Here is a 20,425-nt window from a genome sequence, read left to right on the forward strand (position 1 = left end):
ACGTAATGTTTGTCTCTGTTGTATTGAAGCCCAATCAAGCAGGAGAGACCAGCCTCCCCTGTACCCAGCTGTGTGTCCATGAAGAGTGACCGGTCTATGAAACAACCTATAGTGTTTAGAGAGGGAGACTTTTCTACTGAACAAAGGTAAGAAGAACTCATGGGTCATGGTCAGTGAGTTAAACAACACTGTCTCTAGTCATTTCTCCTCTCCCATTTTCCCATTTATTTTTATTGTTTTCATAATCCATAGGCTAATACTTTTTTCCATTTTCATAGTCCTGAAACAATATTAAACTAACACAACATTCCCTCCCTGTGTGTGTGTGTGTGTGTGTGTGTGTGTGTGTGTGTGTGTGTGTGTGTGTGTGTGTGTGTGTGTACTCCCTGGATGAGGAGATGTAATCTCATATTTTGTCCACAGAAACCAACAGGAGAGATCAGAATCAGAGATTCTCTGTGGTCAGTCTTCCCAGAGTCATCAAACAGACCTGGCCTCCATATTCAGTGTATGTGGTCCTGTTATGTACATTTGTTTTTGTTTACCTCAAGTAAAGTTGATCTGTCAATCATTCATTTATGTGTTAATGAGAAAGCATTTAGTCTCTTGCATAACCTATATACTTGATTTATTTCAGTTGCTTGAAGAGAATATTATAACATTTGTAAAGAACGAGCTGAAGATGTTCAAGATGATTCTTAGTCCAGAACTCCCAGAAGGCTTTGAGAGTCAGAAGCAGGATAAGGAAGTGGTGGATGCTGAAGATGAGAAGCAGGAGAGCAGTGCCAGAGAGGGGGCTCTGAAGATCACACTGCACGTCCTGAGGAAAATGAACCAGAAGGAGCTTGCTGACACACTGGAGAAAAGTAAGAGTTGTCTGCCTCATGTTGAATGCTGTTTTAGAACAAACATTTAAAAGCTGTAGCTAAAGTACAGCTAAAGTAGCTGTGTAACTCAATGATATTGTAGCAGCCTTAACACAACACCTAGTGACCTCATCAAGTAGCAGAAGAATGTGTTGTGTTGAGAGAGAGAGAGAGAGAGAGAGAGAGAGAGAGAGAGAGAGAGAGAGAGAGAGAGAGAGAGAGAGAGAGAGAGAGAATACCAATAATAATATAATCAGTCACACCAGTCTGTAATGTATTATGAAAAAATGTACACATTTATACAGTCAGTTAAGCAAAAAAATTACTACAATTTAAAATGTCATAACAGTCCTAGAATACTGGAGGCATTAAACAGACGTAATATTAATATCCTCTGTGTTATTTCTAGATTCAGATGAGCTTGCTGTGATTTGCCAACGTGAACTCAAATCTAATCTAAAGAAGAAGTTTCAATGTGTATTTGAGGGGATCGCTAAACAAGGAAACCCAACACTTCTCAATAAGATCTACACAGAGCTCTACATCACAGAGGGTGGAACAGGAGAGGTCAATAATGAACATGAGCTCAGACAGATTGAGACAACAACCAGGAAACAAGCAAGACCAGAGACTGCAATCAAATGTAACGACATCTTCAAACCCTTAACTGGACAATACAAACTTAGCAGAACTGTGCTGACAAAGGGAGTCGCTGGCATTGGAAAAACAGTCTCTGTGCAGAAGTTCATTTTGGACTGGGCTGAAGGAAAAGCAAATCAGGATGTCCAATTTGTATTTTCATTCCCTTTTCGGGAGCTGAATTTGATGAAAAATGAAAAACACACTTTGATTGAACTTCTCAATCACTTCTCAATGGAAACCAAAGAATCAAGAATCTCCAACTACGACAAGTACAAAGTTCTGTTAATCTTTGATGGTCTGGATGAGTGCCGACTGCCCCTAGACTTCCAGAAGAACAAGATTTGTTTTGACGTCACAGAGTCAACCTCAGTGGATGTTCTGCTGACAAATCTCATCAACGGAAATCTGCTTCCCTCTGCTCTCCTCTGGATAACAACCCGACCTGCAGCAGCCAATAAGATCCCGTCAGTGTGTGTTGACCAGGTGACAGAGGTACGAGGGTTCAATGACCCACAGAAGGAGGAGTACTTCAGGAAGAGATTCAGTTATTCAGAGTACCTGGCCAGCAGAATCATCTCACACATAAAGACATCAAGGAGCCTCCACATCATGTGCCACATTCCAGTCTTCTGTTGGATTTCTGCAACAGTCCTTAAACACATGTTGATTACAGACAAGAGAGAAGAGATGCCCAAGACTCTGACTGAGATGTACTCACACCTTGTGGAATTTCATACCAAACAGAAGAATGACAAGTATCTTGGGAATGAAGAGACAGGTCCACACTCTAATAAAGAGAGCATTCTGTCACTGGGAAAACTGGCTTTTCAACAGCTTGTGAAGGGCAATCTGATTTTCTATGAAAAAGACCTGAAAGAGGCTGGCATTGATGTCAATGAAGCCTCTGTGTACTCAGGATTGTGCACACAGCTCTTTAAAGAGGAATGTGTGCTGTACCAGGACAAGGTGTACTGCTTCGTGCATCTGAGCATTCAGGAGTTTCTGGCTGCTGTACATGTGCTCCACTCATTCATCAACAACAATGAGGATCTAATGGCGGAACAGTCCAGGAACTTTTCTGTGAGGATCAGACACAAGCGTAAAGTTACTGTCTACAAGAGTGCTGTGGATAAAGCCTTACAAAGTGAGACGGGAAACCTTGATCTGTTCCTCCGCTTCCTTCTGGGCCTCTCACTGGAGTCCAATCAGAAGCACTTACAAGGTCTACTGACAAAGACAAGAAGCAGCTCACAGAGCCATGAAGAAACAGTCAAGTACATCAAGGAGAAGATCAGGGAGAATCCCTCTCCAGAGAGGTGCATCAATCTGTTCCACTGTCTGAATGAACTGAAGGACCATTCTCTAGTGGAGGAGATCCAAAGCTACCTGAGATCAGGAAGTCTCTCAGAAGATGAACTGTCACCTGCACAGTGGTCAGCTCTGGTCTTTGTGTTGCTGACTTCAGAAAAGGAGCTGGATGTGTTTGACCTGAAGAAATACTCCAGATCAGAGGAAGGTCTTCTGAGGCTGTTGCCAGTGGTCAAAGCCTCCAGAGCTGCTCTGTGAGTACATAAAATGACATTTAAGTACTAATCGTCAGGAATAAATATGAAGTTTAGAGAAATATATGTATTATAATATGTATATAAAATTATATTGAAAAACATATCGAATCACTGCATTGATGTTCACATTAGTATAAAAATAAATAAATATGCCATTTAGCAGACGCTTTTATCCAAAGCGACTTACAGTCATGCGTGCATACATTTTTGTGTATGGGTGGTCCCGGGGATCAAACCCACTACCTTGGTGTTACAAGCGCCGTGCTCTACCAGTTGAGCTACAGAGGTCATATAACAATATGACCATACAATTCTAGGAGACAGAAGATGAATCTATATGTTGTTTGAGAGAATAAACCAGATGCATCTGCCATTGTCCTTCTACACTACTGGTGTTAAATTAACAGTTTGTGAAATCATGATGATCTCTCTGTCAGGCTGTCAGGCTGTGGACTCACAAAGAAACGCTGTGCTTCTCTGGTCTCAGCTCTGAGTTCAAACCCCTCACACCTTAGAGAGCTGGACCTGAGTAACAATGACCTGAAGGATTCAGGAGTGAAGCTGCTCTCTGCTGGACTGGGGAATCCCCACTGTAAACTGGAGACTCTGAGGTCAGTATTCCTGTAGTTGGTCAACAAGTGATAACTGTTCACCAGATCCACATGTGTTTACCAGGCACACATAGTCCACACCATATGTGTTTGGACAGTGAAGCTTACATTTTTTAATTTGGTGCTATGTTCCAGCAATTTAGATTTGAGATATAATGTTTCATATTAGGCGACAGTACAGAATGTCCCCTTTTATTTGATGTTGATGGTGAGAGGTTAGCATGTTTTGTTGTAGCCTCTGTAACTTTCTCATTCATTATTATTCATGATTTTTCTTAATCATGGCATCATCAGGATTCATTTAGTAGTGTTTAGAAACATGTTATCTACTCACTTAGACAGAAAATTACTCCCGTCATCATCCACCATTCAGTTACTATCGGGCAAAACATAACCCAAAACACAACCAAAACAAACTGCAAATGCAACCAATGAGTTTACAACCAAATACTCAACTTTTGACTACTTTAATACACTATAAGTGAATTGGTCAGAATACTTATGAATTCTTCAAATAGGGGGACTAGATACATAAAGTGGTTTCATTTCTAAATGGTGAAACAGATATGTATGAAAATACCCTCAAATAAAAGGTGACATTATATACTGTCACCTCATATGAAACATGTGATCTCAAATCCAAAATGCTGGAGTATAGAGCCACATTTAAAATGTTAGCTTCACTGTCAAATAGATATGGCATGGACTGTATACTCAATACAATCTAAAAATGATACCTCACTGTCTGTCTTTTGACTGATACTGTTTTTAAACTGCTCTGGTCAGTCTATTCAAATATTTGTAATATGCATTTTTCTCTCTACAATCAATATATGATCATTTCTAATAATGAAACATTCATTAATTTATTAATAGATATGGCAGGTTTCAGGACACTGATATATCTGAATATGTTGAAAAAATATACTGCCACTATTTTCACCACCCAAGAATAGCAGTGTGGTTTTAATATGATTTGACTCTTTGCAGGCTGTCAGGCTGTCTAGTCACAGAGAAATGCTGTTCTTCTCTGGTCTCAGCTCTGAAGTCAAACCCCTCACACCTGAGAGAGCTGGATCTGAGTAACAATGACCTGAAGGATTCAGGAGTGAAGCTGCTCTCTGCTGGACTGGGGAATCCCCACTGTAAACTGGAGACTCTGAGGTCAGTATTCCTGCAGTTGGTCAACAAGTGATAACTGTTCACCAGATCCACATGTATTTACCAGGCACACATAGTCCACACCATATGTGTTTGGACAGTGAAGCTTACAGTTTTACATTTGGCACTATGCTCCAGCATTTTGGATTTGAGATATAATGTTTCATATTAGGTGACAGTACAGAATGTCACCTTTTATTTGAGGATATTTTCATGCATATCTGTTTTACTGTTTAAAAATTAAATCACTTTATGTATCTAGTTCTCCCATTTGTATATGTCGTAGTAATTTGGACATATTCACTTATATTGTATTAAAGTAGTCATAAGTTTAGTGTTTGGTCCCATATTCCTTACCCACAGTGATTACATCAAGCTTGTGATTCTACAAACTTGTTGAATGCATTTGCAGTTTGTTTTGGTTGTGTTTTAGATTATGTTTTTCCCAATAGAAACTGAATGGTGAATAATGTCCTGTCATTTTGGAGTCACTTCACTTGTATTGTCAGTAAGAATAGAAGATGTTTCTGAACACTTCTACATTCATGTGGATGCTACCATGATTATGAATAATCATGAATGAATCGTGAATAATGATGAATGAGAAAGTTACAGAGGAACAAGGATCATACCCCCTCTGTTATTGGTAATGGTGAGAGGTTAGCATGTTTTGTTGTAGCCTCTGTAACTTTCTCATTCATTATTATTCATGATTCATTCATGATTTTTCTTAGTCATGGCATCATCAGGATTAATTTAGTAGTGTTTAGAAACATGTTATCTACTCACTTAGACTGAAAATTACTCCAGTCATCATCCACCATTCAGTTACTATTGGACAAAACATAACCCAAAACACAACAAAAAAAAACTGCAAATGCAACCAACGAGTTTGGACCAAATACTCAACTTTTGACTACTTTAATACACTATAAGTGAATTGGTCAGAATACTTATGACTTCTTCAAATAGGGGGAGTAGATACATAAAGTGGTTTCATTTCTAAACGGTGAAACAGATATGTATGAAAATACCCTCAAATAAAAGGTGACATTATATACTGTCACCTCATATGAAACATTTGATCTCAAATCCAAAATGCTGGAGTACAGAGCCACATTTAAAATGTTAGCTTCACTGTCAAATTAGATATGGTGTGGACTGTATACTCAATACAATCTAAATATGATACCTCACTGTCTGTCTTTTGACTGATACTGCTTTTTAAACTGCTCTGGTCAGTCTACTCAAATATTTGTACTATACATGTTTCTCTCTACAAGCAATATTATGATAATTTCTAATAATGATACATTAATTTATGAATAGATATGTCAGGTTTCAGGACACTGATGTATCTGAATATGTAGAAAAAATATACTGCCACTATTTTGACCACCAAAGAATAGCAGTGTGGTTTTAATATGATTTGACTCTTTACAGGCTGTCAGGCTGTCAAGTCACAGAGGAAGGCTGTGCTTCTCTGGTCTCAGCTCTGAAGTCAAACCCCTCACACCTGAGAGAGCTGGACCTGAGCTACAATCACCCAGGAGACTCAGGAGTCAGACTGCTCTCTGCTGGACTGGAGGATCCACACTGCATACTGGAGAAACTCAAGTATGTAGAGGGTTTATGTCAATGTTCATATCAGACATGTTGGAGTTATCAGGCTAGTTAAGACAAACATTCTTAGCACCACTTGGACAAAGTTATATGCTGACCGTGTGTGTGTGTGTGTGTGTCCAGTGTTTTTGTGTGAGTTCACGTATATCCCAGTGTGTGCACACACACTGAACTCACACTGGAAAAACACAAACAGGACACAAACACACACACAGTGCTGGACACACACATACACTGGACACACACTGGACACACACACACACAGACAAACACTGGACACACACACAATCAGGACACACACTTGGACAAAGTTATATGCTGAGTTATATGTGTTTGTGTTCTTCTGCTGTGTGTGTGTTTGTGTGTGTGTGTGTGTGTGTGTGTGTGTGTGTGTGTGTGTGTGTGTGTGTGTGTGTGTGTGGGGGTTCAGGTGTATCCCTCAATGACTGTCTGTTCTTCTGCTTACCGCTACAGTGTGGAACATGGTGGAGAGAACACAATGAAACCTGGATTTAGAAAATGTGAGTGTTGACTGCTGTGAAGAATATGACTAAGAATAAGTCTTAATTCAAGTGAAGTCAAAGACCACCATCATTACTTATTTGGTCATATTAAATATCAGCTGTAGTTCTACAGAAGCACAAATCAGGGACACCAAAGTTTACAAAGAGTTGCTTTGACAATGTGTGTGTCTGTGTGTGTGTGTGTGTGTGTGTGTGTGTTCCTGTTACATTAGAAATGTGTATGTGTGTGTCCAGTGTGTGTGTCCTGTGTGTGTGTGTTTTTGTCCTGTGTGTGTGTGTGTGTGTGTGTGTGTGTGTGTTTGTCCTGTGTGTGTGTGTGTGTTCAGGTTGTGTGTGTGTGTGTGTCGTGTTCATGTTACGTTTTAAATGTGTGTGTGTGTGTGTGTGTATGTGTACAGTGTGTGTGTGTGTGTGTTCAGGATGTGTGTGTGTGTGTTCAGGATGTGTATATTTGTATTTGTGTGTGTGTGTGTGTGTGTGTGTGTGTGTGTGTGTGTGTAATTCATGGGAATAAGTGTTTTATTTTACCATACAGTATAACATATGATCATTCAACAAGTCTCAAGTTACCTGAACTTCTCCTTTTGATACCTAGAAACATCTACATTAAATGAATTAGTTAAAAGTGAGTTAACATTCTAATGTGAATGATGATGATTTCTAATATTGTGTCTGGTTTCATCCATCAGATGTCTGTTATCTCACACTGGACCTAAACACAGTAGACAGATTCCTCTCTCTGTCTGAGGAGAACAGAAAGGTGACACGTAGGAGAGAGGAGCAGCCGTATCCTGATCACCCAGAGAGATTTGAGGACTGTGGACAGGTGCTGTGTAGAGAGGGTCTGACTGGGCACTGTTACTGGGAGGTAGAGTGGAGTGGGAGAGAGGCTGTTATAGGAGTGGCATATAAAGGAATCAGCAGGAGAGGATGGGGTGACTGTAGGATTGGATACAATGACAAGTCCTGGAGTCTGTTCTGCTCTGACAACAGTTACTCTGCCTGGCACAATAAGAAGTCCACTACCATAGACGTCCCCTCCTACAGCTCCCACAGAGTAGGAGTGTATCTGGACTGGCCAGCCGGCACTCTGTCCTTCTACAGAGTCTCCTCTGACACACTGACCCACATGTACACATTCAACTCCACATTCACTGAGCCCCTCTATCCAGGGTTTAGGGTTGGTGTTGACTCCTCAGTGTCCCTGTAAATAATAACCATGGTAACACTGACACACACACACACACACACACTGGACACACACACACACTGGACACACACACACACACACACACACATACTGGACACACACACACACACAGACACACACTGGACACACACACACACTGGACACATACAGACAAACACTGGACACACACTGGACACATACACACACTTTGGACACACACATACACACTGGACACACACACATACACTGGACACACACTGGACACACACTGGACACACACACATACACTGGACACACACTGGACACACACACTGGATACACACACTACACACACGAGACACACACACACACACACACACACTGGACACACACACAGGAGACAAACACACACTGGACACACGCACACACACACACACACACACTGGGGACACACACACACACTGGACACACACACACACTGGACACAAACACACACTGGACACAAACACACACTGGACGCACACATACACACACACACTGGACACACACACACACTGGACACAAACACACACTGGACACACACACACACACAGGACACACACTGGACACACACACTGGATAAACACACAATGGACACACACACACACACACTGGACACACACACACACACACACTGGACACACACACAGGAGACACACACACACACAGACACACACACTGGACACACACACACACACACACAGTGGACATACACACAGGAGACACACACACACACAGACACACACTCTGGACACACACACACTCTGGACACACACACTGGACACACACACACACTCTGGATACACACACACGCTGGACACACACACACACACACACACACACACACACTCACACATCTTCCTATAATAGTGAGGACCTTGACACAGGACCTTCAAATGAGGACCATCATTTCTGATAGAATTGGGAACAAACAGACTCCTCATTCCAGCACTAAGTGTCCAACAAACACAGACATCACTTCAACACCTGATAAACTCCAATGAACAAATAGACATGCAGGGCACCAGTCTAGTGAGGACCAGTGGTTGCTAGGCAGTTTCTGGATCCCAGGTTCCAGAACAGCTTCTATCCCAGTTCTATCTGCCTGTTAAATCAAGCAACCTAAACTGTTTCCATCAGACTTTTAGAACATGACTGAACATTTTTTTTCCTTTTATGATCTTTTACCACTTTGCATGTTTTATTGATGTCCTTATGATATATTTTACTGTTTGTGTGTACGTACCACAGGAGGTTGGTGGGACCGTAGTTGGGGAGGACAGGCTTGTAATGACTGGAGCGGATTGAGTGGAATGGTATCAAATACATCAAATACATGGTTTCCATGGTTTCCATGTGTTTGATGCCATTTAATTGGCTCCGTTCCAGCCATTATTATGAGCCGTCCTCCCCTCAGCAGCCTCCACTGGTATGTACTGTCCTATATGAGCTCCAACAAGGAATTCCAATGTATGGATTACTTTTAATACCTGCAAATGGCAAATAAACTACTTGAACTCCTTATGAGTGTCTGCAGCCGACTAGGCTGTTGCCATCTGACAAGATGCCATCTGACATTACAGGAATATTCTGCAAATGTTGATGAATCCACCCAAAGCAACATGCAGTCTTTCCACTAGACTCCCATGAAGTTATAGTGGGACGTTATGAGTTGACGTTAAGGTAACATACTCAGAACATACTGCACTTGTTTTATATTGTTTTAGATGTATCCTCTGTTTAACCATTTAAACTCTTACAATAACACTGTTGAAATACCAATGTGATAATTTGTTGCATATATTTTATGTTGAAAATCGAATTGTATAATTGTATATGGACATATGCTCCATAATTGTACAATTGTACATGGATATATTGTACTTTTCATAATAAAACATACTTTAAACAAGAAAAAGCAAGTTAAACAATTTCATTATCGATTTTACATTGTCCTCTCCCAGTCACAGGTTGACGTTTTGTCATGAATTTTGCCCTGGAGGCAGAACTGCACAATTTCCTCTAGATATGCCAGCTGCATAGTCAAAATTGGCTATATCGTAAACATTTGTGGGAAATAATGTTGTTTTATGGTCTTAATTTAAGGTAAGGATTAGCAGTGAGGTTAAGGTTAGCATTAAAATCAGATATTATTACTTTATGCCTGTGCCAGCTAGTGACCACTTTGCAGAACTGCCTCCAGGGCAAGATTCATGACAATAAATGCCAACCTGCCTCCCAGTCATCCCCTCCCTATCTCTACAAGGCTGCAGAACATGCAAGCTAGTGATGCGGGGGGTTGTTTTATAACCCACAGTCCCCAGGTGGGTGGGTGGCAGGCAGGTTCAATACAGAGAAAACAATAGACTACATAAGAAAATCCATCAATGGATCATTATTGTGCAATTTACACTAAGTGGACAAAACATTAAGGACACCTGCTCTTTCCATGACAGACTGAGCAGGTGAATCCAGGTGAAAGCTATGATCCCTTATTGATGTCACTTGTGGATGAATGGGAGGAAACAGGTTAAAGAAGGATGTTTAAGCCTGGAGACAATTGGATTGTGTGTGTGTGCCATTCAGAGGGTGAATGGGCAAGACAAAATATTGAAGTGCCTTTGAACGGGGTATGGTAGTAGGTGCCAGGCACACCGGTTTGTGTCAAGAACTGCAACGCTGCTGGGTTTTTCACGCTCATGGTACACCACACAAAGGACATCCAGCCAACTTGACACAACTGTGGGAAGAATTGGCGTCAACATGGGCCAGCATCCCTGTGGAACGCTTTCAACACCTTGTAGAGTCCATGCCCCGACGAATTGAGGCTGTTCTGAGGACAAAAGTGGGGAGGTAACTCAATATTAGGAAGGTGTTTGATATAACGTCTTTTGATAGAGCATTTATTAATATCTTTAAAGTCATCAGCTGTAGGTGAGAGAGAGGAGAAGGACACGCCATGTGTTGTGTCGGTCACGGATGGGGGGCCAGAAGGTCGGCGTGCCAAGATAGATTATGGGCCACTGTTGCTAATCTTAGAAAGAGTACGTGATGGAATGGCCTGGCTCTGGGTGCCACACGATACTATGTATGGGGATCCTATTGTAGGAGATGAGTGACACTCAATAATGGTTGGCAACTGTGGGATGGAAGTAGCTCGGAGAGCATTATATAAACTGAGAGGTTTTCTATGGAAGTCATTCAGATGACAAGAGGCTAAGCCCGTACCGCTTGTCATTGAAACCAGTACTGTAACCATTAAATAACAATGAATCAACTCTCCATCTAAGTGGCCGACTACTCTCTTACATCCTGAAGTACGAGATACCAGAGAAACTGGTCATAACAGACTGGAGTCTAAACGAACAGGATGCAGTTTACAGCCGAACTAACAGGTAAGCAGACTTTCATTTAGTTAACAGGTTAAATTCTGCTTATCTGTGGTAAAGCTGAGCTGTAACGAACTTTTAAAATTCAATATTTTGTTGAGGGGAACAGATGAGTGGTATTCAAGTACGTAAACAGATGTAAGGAGAAGTAGCAAATAAGACAATAACATGGTGCTGTGATTCAACAACAAATGCTCAGAGCGATCATGTTGAATCATGGCACCAATGACAAAATAGGCAAACAAAATTTTTATAAAGATCAAGTTGGGATTTGATTCAAGTATTTGATTACTAATATTGGATGAACTAATAAAAGTAATGGAGAGCCAACTTAGTAGACCGATATCTGGAAAAACAGTCTCCATTAAGAGTAAATCAGAGCTTCATTTTACCTCGAAGAGAGAGAAAGGAAACGACGAAATTATTACAGACAAATCCACATTTAAAACAAGTATCTTTTAAAAGTAGTGAAAATCAGACAATGTGCAAATGGATGTTAAGTAAATGAGGATTTTTCTATGTGGAACTATATCTTAGTGATTTATCAGCATGGACAGATAATGACTATCCTCAAGCTGGTAGTTTTAAAAGGGTTAAATTACAAGTAGAGCGAAAGTATATAATTGATAATGCAGCCATAAGGTACCCGAAATGGGATTTTAAATGACATGAAAGAGGTGTATAATCATGGTATTTAATGAGTGCACAATGGACTGTAAATATCATTAGGAAGGAGGAAAAGTAAGTTAAGAAATGAGGTAATTTGTCAATGGAGCAACATAATCTACCTTATGAAAAGAGTCAGTCCACAAGGGGCTATAAAAGGAACTGAAAGTATGAAAGGAATTGATCCACAGTTAGAGAACTCTATTCAGCCTCCAGCTTCTAGTACAGGGGAAGACGTAGAAGAGGATAGTGACAATATGATTGGTTATATCCACAGTTAGAGAACTCTATTCAGCCTCCAGCTTCTAGTACAGGGGAAGACGTAGAAGAGGATAGTGACATATATGATTGGTTATATCCACAGTTAGAGAACTCTATTCAGCCTCCAGCTTCTAGTACAGGGGAAGACGTAGAAGAGGATAGTGACAATATGATTGGTTATATCCACAGTTAGCGAACTCTATTCAGCCTCCAGCTTCTAGTACAGGGGAAGACGTAGAAGAGGATAGCGACAATATGATTGGTTATATCCACAGTTAGCGAACTCTATTTAGCCTCCAGCTTCTAGTACAGGGGAAGACGTAGAAGAGGATAGTGACAATATGATTGGTTATATCCACAGTTAGCGAACTCTATTCAGCCTCCAGCTTCTAGTACAGGGGAAGACGTAGAAGAGGATAGTGACAATATGATTGGTTATATCCACAGTTAGCGAACTCTATTTAGCCTCCAGCTTCTAGTACAGGGGAAGACGTAGAAGAGGATAGTGACAATATGATTGGTTATATCCACAGTTAGCGAACTCTATTCAGCCTCCAGCTTCTAGTACAGGGGAAGACGTAGAAGAGGATAGTGACAATATGATTGGTTATATCCACAGTTAGCGAACTCTATTTAGCCTCCAGCTTCTAGTACAGGGGAAGATGTAGAAGAGGATAGTGACAATATGATTGGTTATATCCACAGTTAGCGAACTCTATTCAGCCTCCAGCTTCTAGTACAGGGGAAGATGTAGAAGAGGATAGTGACAATATGATTGGTTATATCCACAGTTAGCGAACTCTATTCAGCCTCCAGCTTCTAGTACAGGGGAAGACGTAGAAGAGGATAGTGACAATATGATTGGTTATATCCACAGTTAGCGAACTCTATAAAGCCTCCAGCTTCTAGTACAGGGGAAGACATAGAAGAGGATAGTGACAATATGATTGGTTATATCCACAGTTAGCGAACTCTATTCAGCCTCCAGCTTCTAGTACAGGGGAAGACGTAGAAGAGGATAGTGACATATATGATTGGTTATATCCACAGTTAGCGAACTCTATTCAGCCTCCAGCTTCTAGTACAGGGGAAGACGTAGAAGAGGATAGTGACATATATGATTGGTTATATCCACAGTTAGCGAACTCTATTCAGCCTCCAGCTTCTAGTACAGGGGAAGACGTAGAAGAGGATAGTGACAATATGATTGGTTTTATCCACAGTTAGCGAACTCTATTCAGCCTCCAGCTTCTAGTACAGGGGAAGACGTAGAAGAGGATAGTGACATATATGATTGGTTATATCCACAGTTAGCGAACTCTATTCAGCCTCCAGCTTCTAGTACAGGGGAAGACGTAGAAGAGGATAGTGACAATATGATTGGTTATATCCACAGTTAGCGAACTCTATTCAGCCTCCAGCTTCTAGTACAGGGGAAGACGTAGAAGAGGATAGTGACAATATGATTGGTTATATCCACAGTTAGCGAACTCTATTCAGCCTCCAGCTTCTAGTACAGGGGAAGACGTAGAAGAGGATAGTGACAATGTGATTGGTTATATCCACAGTTAGCGAACTCTATTCAGCCTCCAGCTTCTAGTACAGGGGAAGACGTAGAAGAGGATAGTGACAATATGATTGGTTATATCCACAGTTAGCGAACTCTATTCAGCCTCCAGCTTCTAGTACAGGGGAAGACGTAGAAGAGGATAGTGACAATATGATTGGTTATATCCACAGTTAGCGAACTCTATTCAGCCTCCAGCTTCTAGTACAGGGGAAGACGTAGAAGAGGATAGTGACAATATGATTGGTTATATCCACAGTTAGCGAACTCTATTCAGCCTCCAGCTTCTAGTACAGGGGAAGACGTAGAAGAGGATAGTGACAATGTGATTGGTTATATCCACAGTTAGCGAACTCTATTCAGCCTCCAGCTTCTAGTACAGGGGAAGACGTAGAAGAGGATAATGACAATATGATTGGTTATATCCACAGTTAGCGAACTCTATTCAGCCTCCAGCTTCTAGTACAGGGGAAGACGTAGAAGAGGATAGTGACAATATGATTGGTTTAATCCACAGTTAGCGAACTCTATTCAGCCTCCAGCTTCTAGTACAGGGGAAACAGATAACTTTGAGACCAAACGGTGGTGCGAGGAATGCAGGCCATTGTGGTTCCAAAGGTTTGGTAGAGCTTTAGACACGGCAGGAAGAAGGTTTAGAGGTCATACAGGACGAATAAACACTGAAAAAATTAGATATACTAGAGAGTGTGTGGAAAATGAATATCAAATGATATTTACAATAATCAAACAAAACCAAAATGTCAATTTAAACAATAGATTAGCAAATAAAATTATGTAATTTTTGGTTGAAGCAGGGGAAGGATAATAATGGAGGAAGAGGAAGGTCCAATGGCAATTCCAGAGGAGGAAGAAGGAGCTTTAACAGAGACAGGGATACTTGCAATTAATGTCACCTTTTATTTGAGGTTAATGGTGAGAGGTTAGCATGTTTTGTTGTAGCCTCTGTAACTTTCTCACTCATTATTATTCATGATTCATTCATGATTATTCTTAATAATGGCATCATTAGGATTAATTTAGTAGTGTTTAGAAACATGTTATCTACTCACTTAGACAGAAAATTACTCCAGTCATCATCCACCATTCAATTACTATCGGGCAAAACATAACCCAAAACACAACCAAATCAAACTGCAAATGCAACCAACAAGTTTGGGACCAAATACTAAACTTTTGACTACTTTAATACACTGTAAGTGAATTGGTCAGAATACTTTTGACTTCTTCAAATAGGGGAACTAGATACATAAAGTGCTTTCATTTCTAAACGGTGAAACAGATATGTATTAAAATACCTTTAAATTAAAGGTGACATTATATCCTGTCACCTCGTATAAAACATTTGATCTCAAATCCAAAATGCTGGAGTACAGAGACACATTTAAAATGTTAGCTTCACTGTCAAAATAGATATAGTGTGGACTGTAAACTCAATACAATCTAAATCTGATACCTCACTGTCTGTCATTGACTGATACTGCTTTTTAAACTGCTCTGGTCAGTCTACTCAAATATTTGTAATATGCATTTTTCTATTTACAAGCAATATTATGATAATTTGTCATTTCTAATAATGATACATTCATTTATGAATAGATATGGCAGGTTTCAGGACACTGATGTATCTGCAAATGTAGAAAAAATATACTGCCACTATTTTCACCACCAAATGTGGTTTTAATATGATTTGACTCTTTGCAGGCTGTCAGGCTGTCTAGTCACAGAGGAAGGCTGTGCTTCTCTGGTCTCAGCTCTGAAGTCAAACCCCTCACACCTGAGAGAGCTGGACCTGAGCTACAATCACCCAGGAGACTCAGGAGTCAGACTGCTCTCTGCTGGACTGGAGTATCCACACTGCAGACTGGAGAAACTCAAGAATGTAGAGGGTTTATGTCAATGTTCATATCAGACATGTTGGAGTTATCAGGCTAGTTAAGACAAACATTCTGATCACCACTTGGACTAAGTTATATAAAGACTGTGTGTGTGTCCAGTGTGTGTGTGTGTGTGTGTGTGTGTCCTGTTTGTGTGTGTGTGTGTGTATGTCCAGTGTGTGTGTGTGTGTAGGTCCTGGACACACACACTGGACACACACACACACACACTTGACACACACACACACACACACACACACACACACACACACACACACACACACACACACACACTAAACACACACACACATACACACACTGGACACAGACACAGACACACACTGGACACACACACACACTGGTTATACACAAAGGACACACACACTGGACACCCACACACACACACACTGGACACACACACACACTGGACACACAAACAGGACACACACACACACACACACACACTGGACACACAGACACAGGACGCACACACCACAAACACACTGGACACACACACTGGAAACACACACTGGACACAGACACACACACTGGACACACACACAGGACACACACACACACAAACTGGACACACACACACACAGACAAACATTCTTACCGCTTGTTCAAAGTTATATGTGTGTGTGACTGTGTGAGTGTGTGTGAGTTCAGGTGAATTCCTCAATGACTGTCTGTTCTTCTGCTTACCGCTACAGTGTGGAACATGGTGGAGAGAACACAATGAAACCTGGACTTAGAAAATGTGAGTGTTGATTGCTGTGAAGAATATGACTAAGAATAAGTCTTAATTCAAGTGAAGTCAATGTCAAAGACCACCATCATTACTTACTTGGTCATATTAAATATCAGCTGTAGTTCTACAGAAGCAGAAATCAGGGACACCAAAGATTACAAAGAGTTGCTTTGACAATGTGTGTGTCTGTGTCTGTGTTGTGTGTGTGTGTGTGTGTGTGTGTGTGTGTGTGTGTGTGTGTGTGTGTGTGTGTGTGTGTGTGTGTGTGTGTGTGTGGCGGGTTTGTGTTACTTTAGAAATGTGTGTTTGTGTTCATGCATACAGGTGTGTGTCTGTGTGTGTGTGTCCTGTGTGTGTGTGTGTGTGTGTGTGTGTTCAGTGTAAGTGTGTGTGTGTGTGTTCAGGATGTGTATGTTTGTATGTGTGTGTGTTCAGGATGTGTGTGTGTGTCCAGTGTGTGTGTGTGTGTGTGTGTGTGTTCAGTGTAAGAGTGTGTGTTCAGGATGTGTATGTGTGTGTGTGTGTGTGTGTGTGTGTGTGTGTTTGTTCAGGATGTGTGTGTGTGTGTGTGTGTGTGTGTGTGAGTGTGTAATTAATGGGAATAAGTGTGTTTTATATTACCATACAGTATAACATATGATCATTCAACAAATCTCAAGTTACCTTAACTTCTCCTTTTGATACCTAGAAACATCTACATTAAATGAATTAGTGAAAAGTGACTTAACATTCTAATGTGAATGATGATGATTTCTAATATTGTGTCTGGTTTCATCCATCAGATGTCTGTGATCTCACACTGGACCCAAACACAGTAAACAGACTCCTCTCTCTGTCTGAGGAGAACAGAAAGGTGACATGGAGGACAGAGGAGCAGCCGTATCCTGATCACCCAGAGAGATTTGAGGTCTGGCCTCAGGTGCTGTGTAGAGAGGGTCTGACTGGGCGCTGTTACTGGGAGGTAGAGTGGAGTGGGGAAGGGGCTGTTATAGGAGTGACATATAAAGGAATCAGCAGGAGAGGAGGGGGTAATGACTGTGTGATTGGATGTAATGACAAGTCCTGGAGTCTGATCTGCTCTGGCAACATTTACTCTGCCTGTCACAATAATAAGTCCACTACCATAGATGTCCCCTCCTCCAGCCCCCACAGAGTAGGAGTGTATCTGGACTGGCCAGCCGGCACTCTGTCCTTCTACAGAGTCTCCTCTGACACACTGACCCACCTGAACACATTCCATTCCACATTCACTGAGCCCCTCTATCCAGGGTTTTGGGTTCATCATGTTGACTCCTCAGTGTCCCTGTAAATAATAACCATGGTAACACTGACACACACACACACTGGACACACACTGGACACACACAAACACACACACACACACACACTGAACACACTGGACACACACACTGCACATACACACACACACACTGGCCAAAAACACTGGACACACACAGGAAACACACACACTGTACACAAACACACACACACTGCAAAAACACACACACACACACACACACACACTGGACACACACACACACACACTCACACTGGACACACACACTGGACACACGCACACACACTCACACCGGACACACACACACACTGGACACACACACACACACCGGACACAAACACACACTGGACACACACACACACACTGGACACACACACACAAACACTGGACACACACACACTGAACACACACACACACACACACTGGACACACACACCGGACACACACACACACCGGACACACACACACACACACACTGCACAAACACACACACACACAAACACACACTGGACACACACACACACACTGCACAAACACACACACACACACAGGACACACACAGAGGACACACACACACACACTGGACACTCACACTGGACACACACAAGCACACACTGGACACACTGGACACACCCACACACCAACACACACACATGCTGGACACACACACTCTGGACACACACACACTGGACACACACACACTGGGTACACACACAGACACACACTGGACACACACACACTGGGCACACACACACACACTGGACACACACACACACATTGGACACACAAACACACATTGGACACACACACACACCGGACACACACACACACCAGACACACACACACACACACACACACACCGGACACAAACACACACTGGACACACACACTGGGTACACACACACACTGGGCACACACACACACACATCGGACACATACAAAGGACACACATCACTCACACACACTGGACACACACACACACACAGGACACACACTGGACACACACTGGACACACACACACACTGCACAAACACACACACACACACACACACACACACTGGCCACACACACTGGACACACACACAGGAAACACACACACTGGACTGACACACACACACACTGCACAAACACACACACACACACACACACACTGGACACACACACACACACACAAAATGGACACACACACACTTTGGACACACACACACACCGGACACAAACACACACTGGACACACACACACACACACGCACACACTGGACACACACACACAAACACCAACACACACAGGACACACACACCGGACACACACACTTGCTGGACACACACACACTGGACACACACACTCACACTGGACACACACACACACACACACACTGTACACACACACACTGGACACACACACACTGGACACACACACATGCTGGACACACAAACACTGGACACACACACACACACACCAACACACACAGGACACACACACCGGACACACACACATGCTGGACACACAAACACTGGACACACACACACTGGACACACACACTCACACTGGACACACACACACACACACACACACACACACACTGGACACACACACACCGGACACACACACACACCGGACACACACACACACACACACTGCACAAACACACACACACTGGACACACACACACTGCACAAACACACATACACACACTGGACACACACACAGGACACACACACACACACACACACACACACACTGGACACACACACACACACACCTGACACAAACACACACCAGACACACACACACACACACACGACACACACACACACCGGACACAAACACACTCTGGACACACACACACACACACTGGACACACACACTGGATACACACACACTGGACACACACACAGGACACACACACACACAGGATACACACACACACACACACTGGACACACACACACACACACACCGGACACAAACACACACTAGACACACATACACCGGACACACACAGACACCAGACACACACACACACACCGGACACAAACACACACTGGACACACACACACACACTGATTCTGGATAAGTTGTAGATATATCCTCTGTTTAAACATCGAAACTCTTACAATAACACTGTTAAAATACCAATGTGATAATTTGTTGCGTATATTTTATGTTGAAAAACAAATTGTATATGGACGTATGCTCCATAATTGTACTATTGTACATGGATATATTGTCCTTTTCATAATAAAACATACTTTAAACAAGAAAAAGCACGTTAATTGTGAAAACAATTTTGTTATCGATTTTACATTGTCCTCTCCCAGTCACAGGTTGACTTTTGTCATGAATCTTGCCCTGGAGGCAGAACTGCGCAATTTCCTCTAGATATGACAGCTGCAAAGTC

The 20,425-nt window shown here is 42.1% G+C and overlaps 2 protein-coding genes across 2 annotated transcripts in view; one reads left to right on the top strand and one right to left on the bottom strand.

The window, feature by feature from the left end:
- The window catches only part of LOC311120840 (NLR family CARD domain-containing protein 3-like), a 167,056-nt gene that overhangs the window by 125,082 nt on the left and 21,549 nt on the right, over window positions 1–20,425 (bottom strand). The window lies entirely within an intron of this gene.
- Window positions 674–18,283, top strand: LOC311120838 (NLR family CARD domain-containing protein 3-like). The gene is made up of 7 exons (XM_084195402.1): window positions 674–866; window positions 1,276–3,070; window positions 3,511–3,592; window positions 4,700–4,848; window positions 6,289–6,462; window positions 6,943–6,989; window positions 17,511–18,283. The coding sequence occupies exons 1-7, from the start codon at window positions 683–685 to the stop codon at window positions 18,035–18,037; spliced, it is 2,958 nt and encodes a 985-aa protein (XP_084051528.1). The 5' UTR covers window positions 674–682; the 3' UTR covers window positions 18,038–18,283.

Source organism: Coregonus lavaretus (assembly GCF_964263955.1).
Source record: "Coregonus lavaretus genome assembly, contig: HAP1_SCAFFOLD_522, whole genome shotgun sequence".
Lineage (NCBI taxonomy): Eukaryota > Metazoa > Chordata > Actinopteri > Salmoniformes > Salmonidae > Coregonus > Coregonus lavaretus.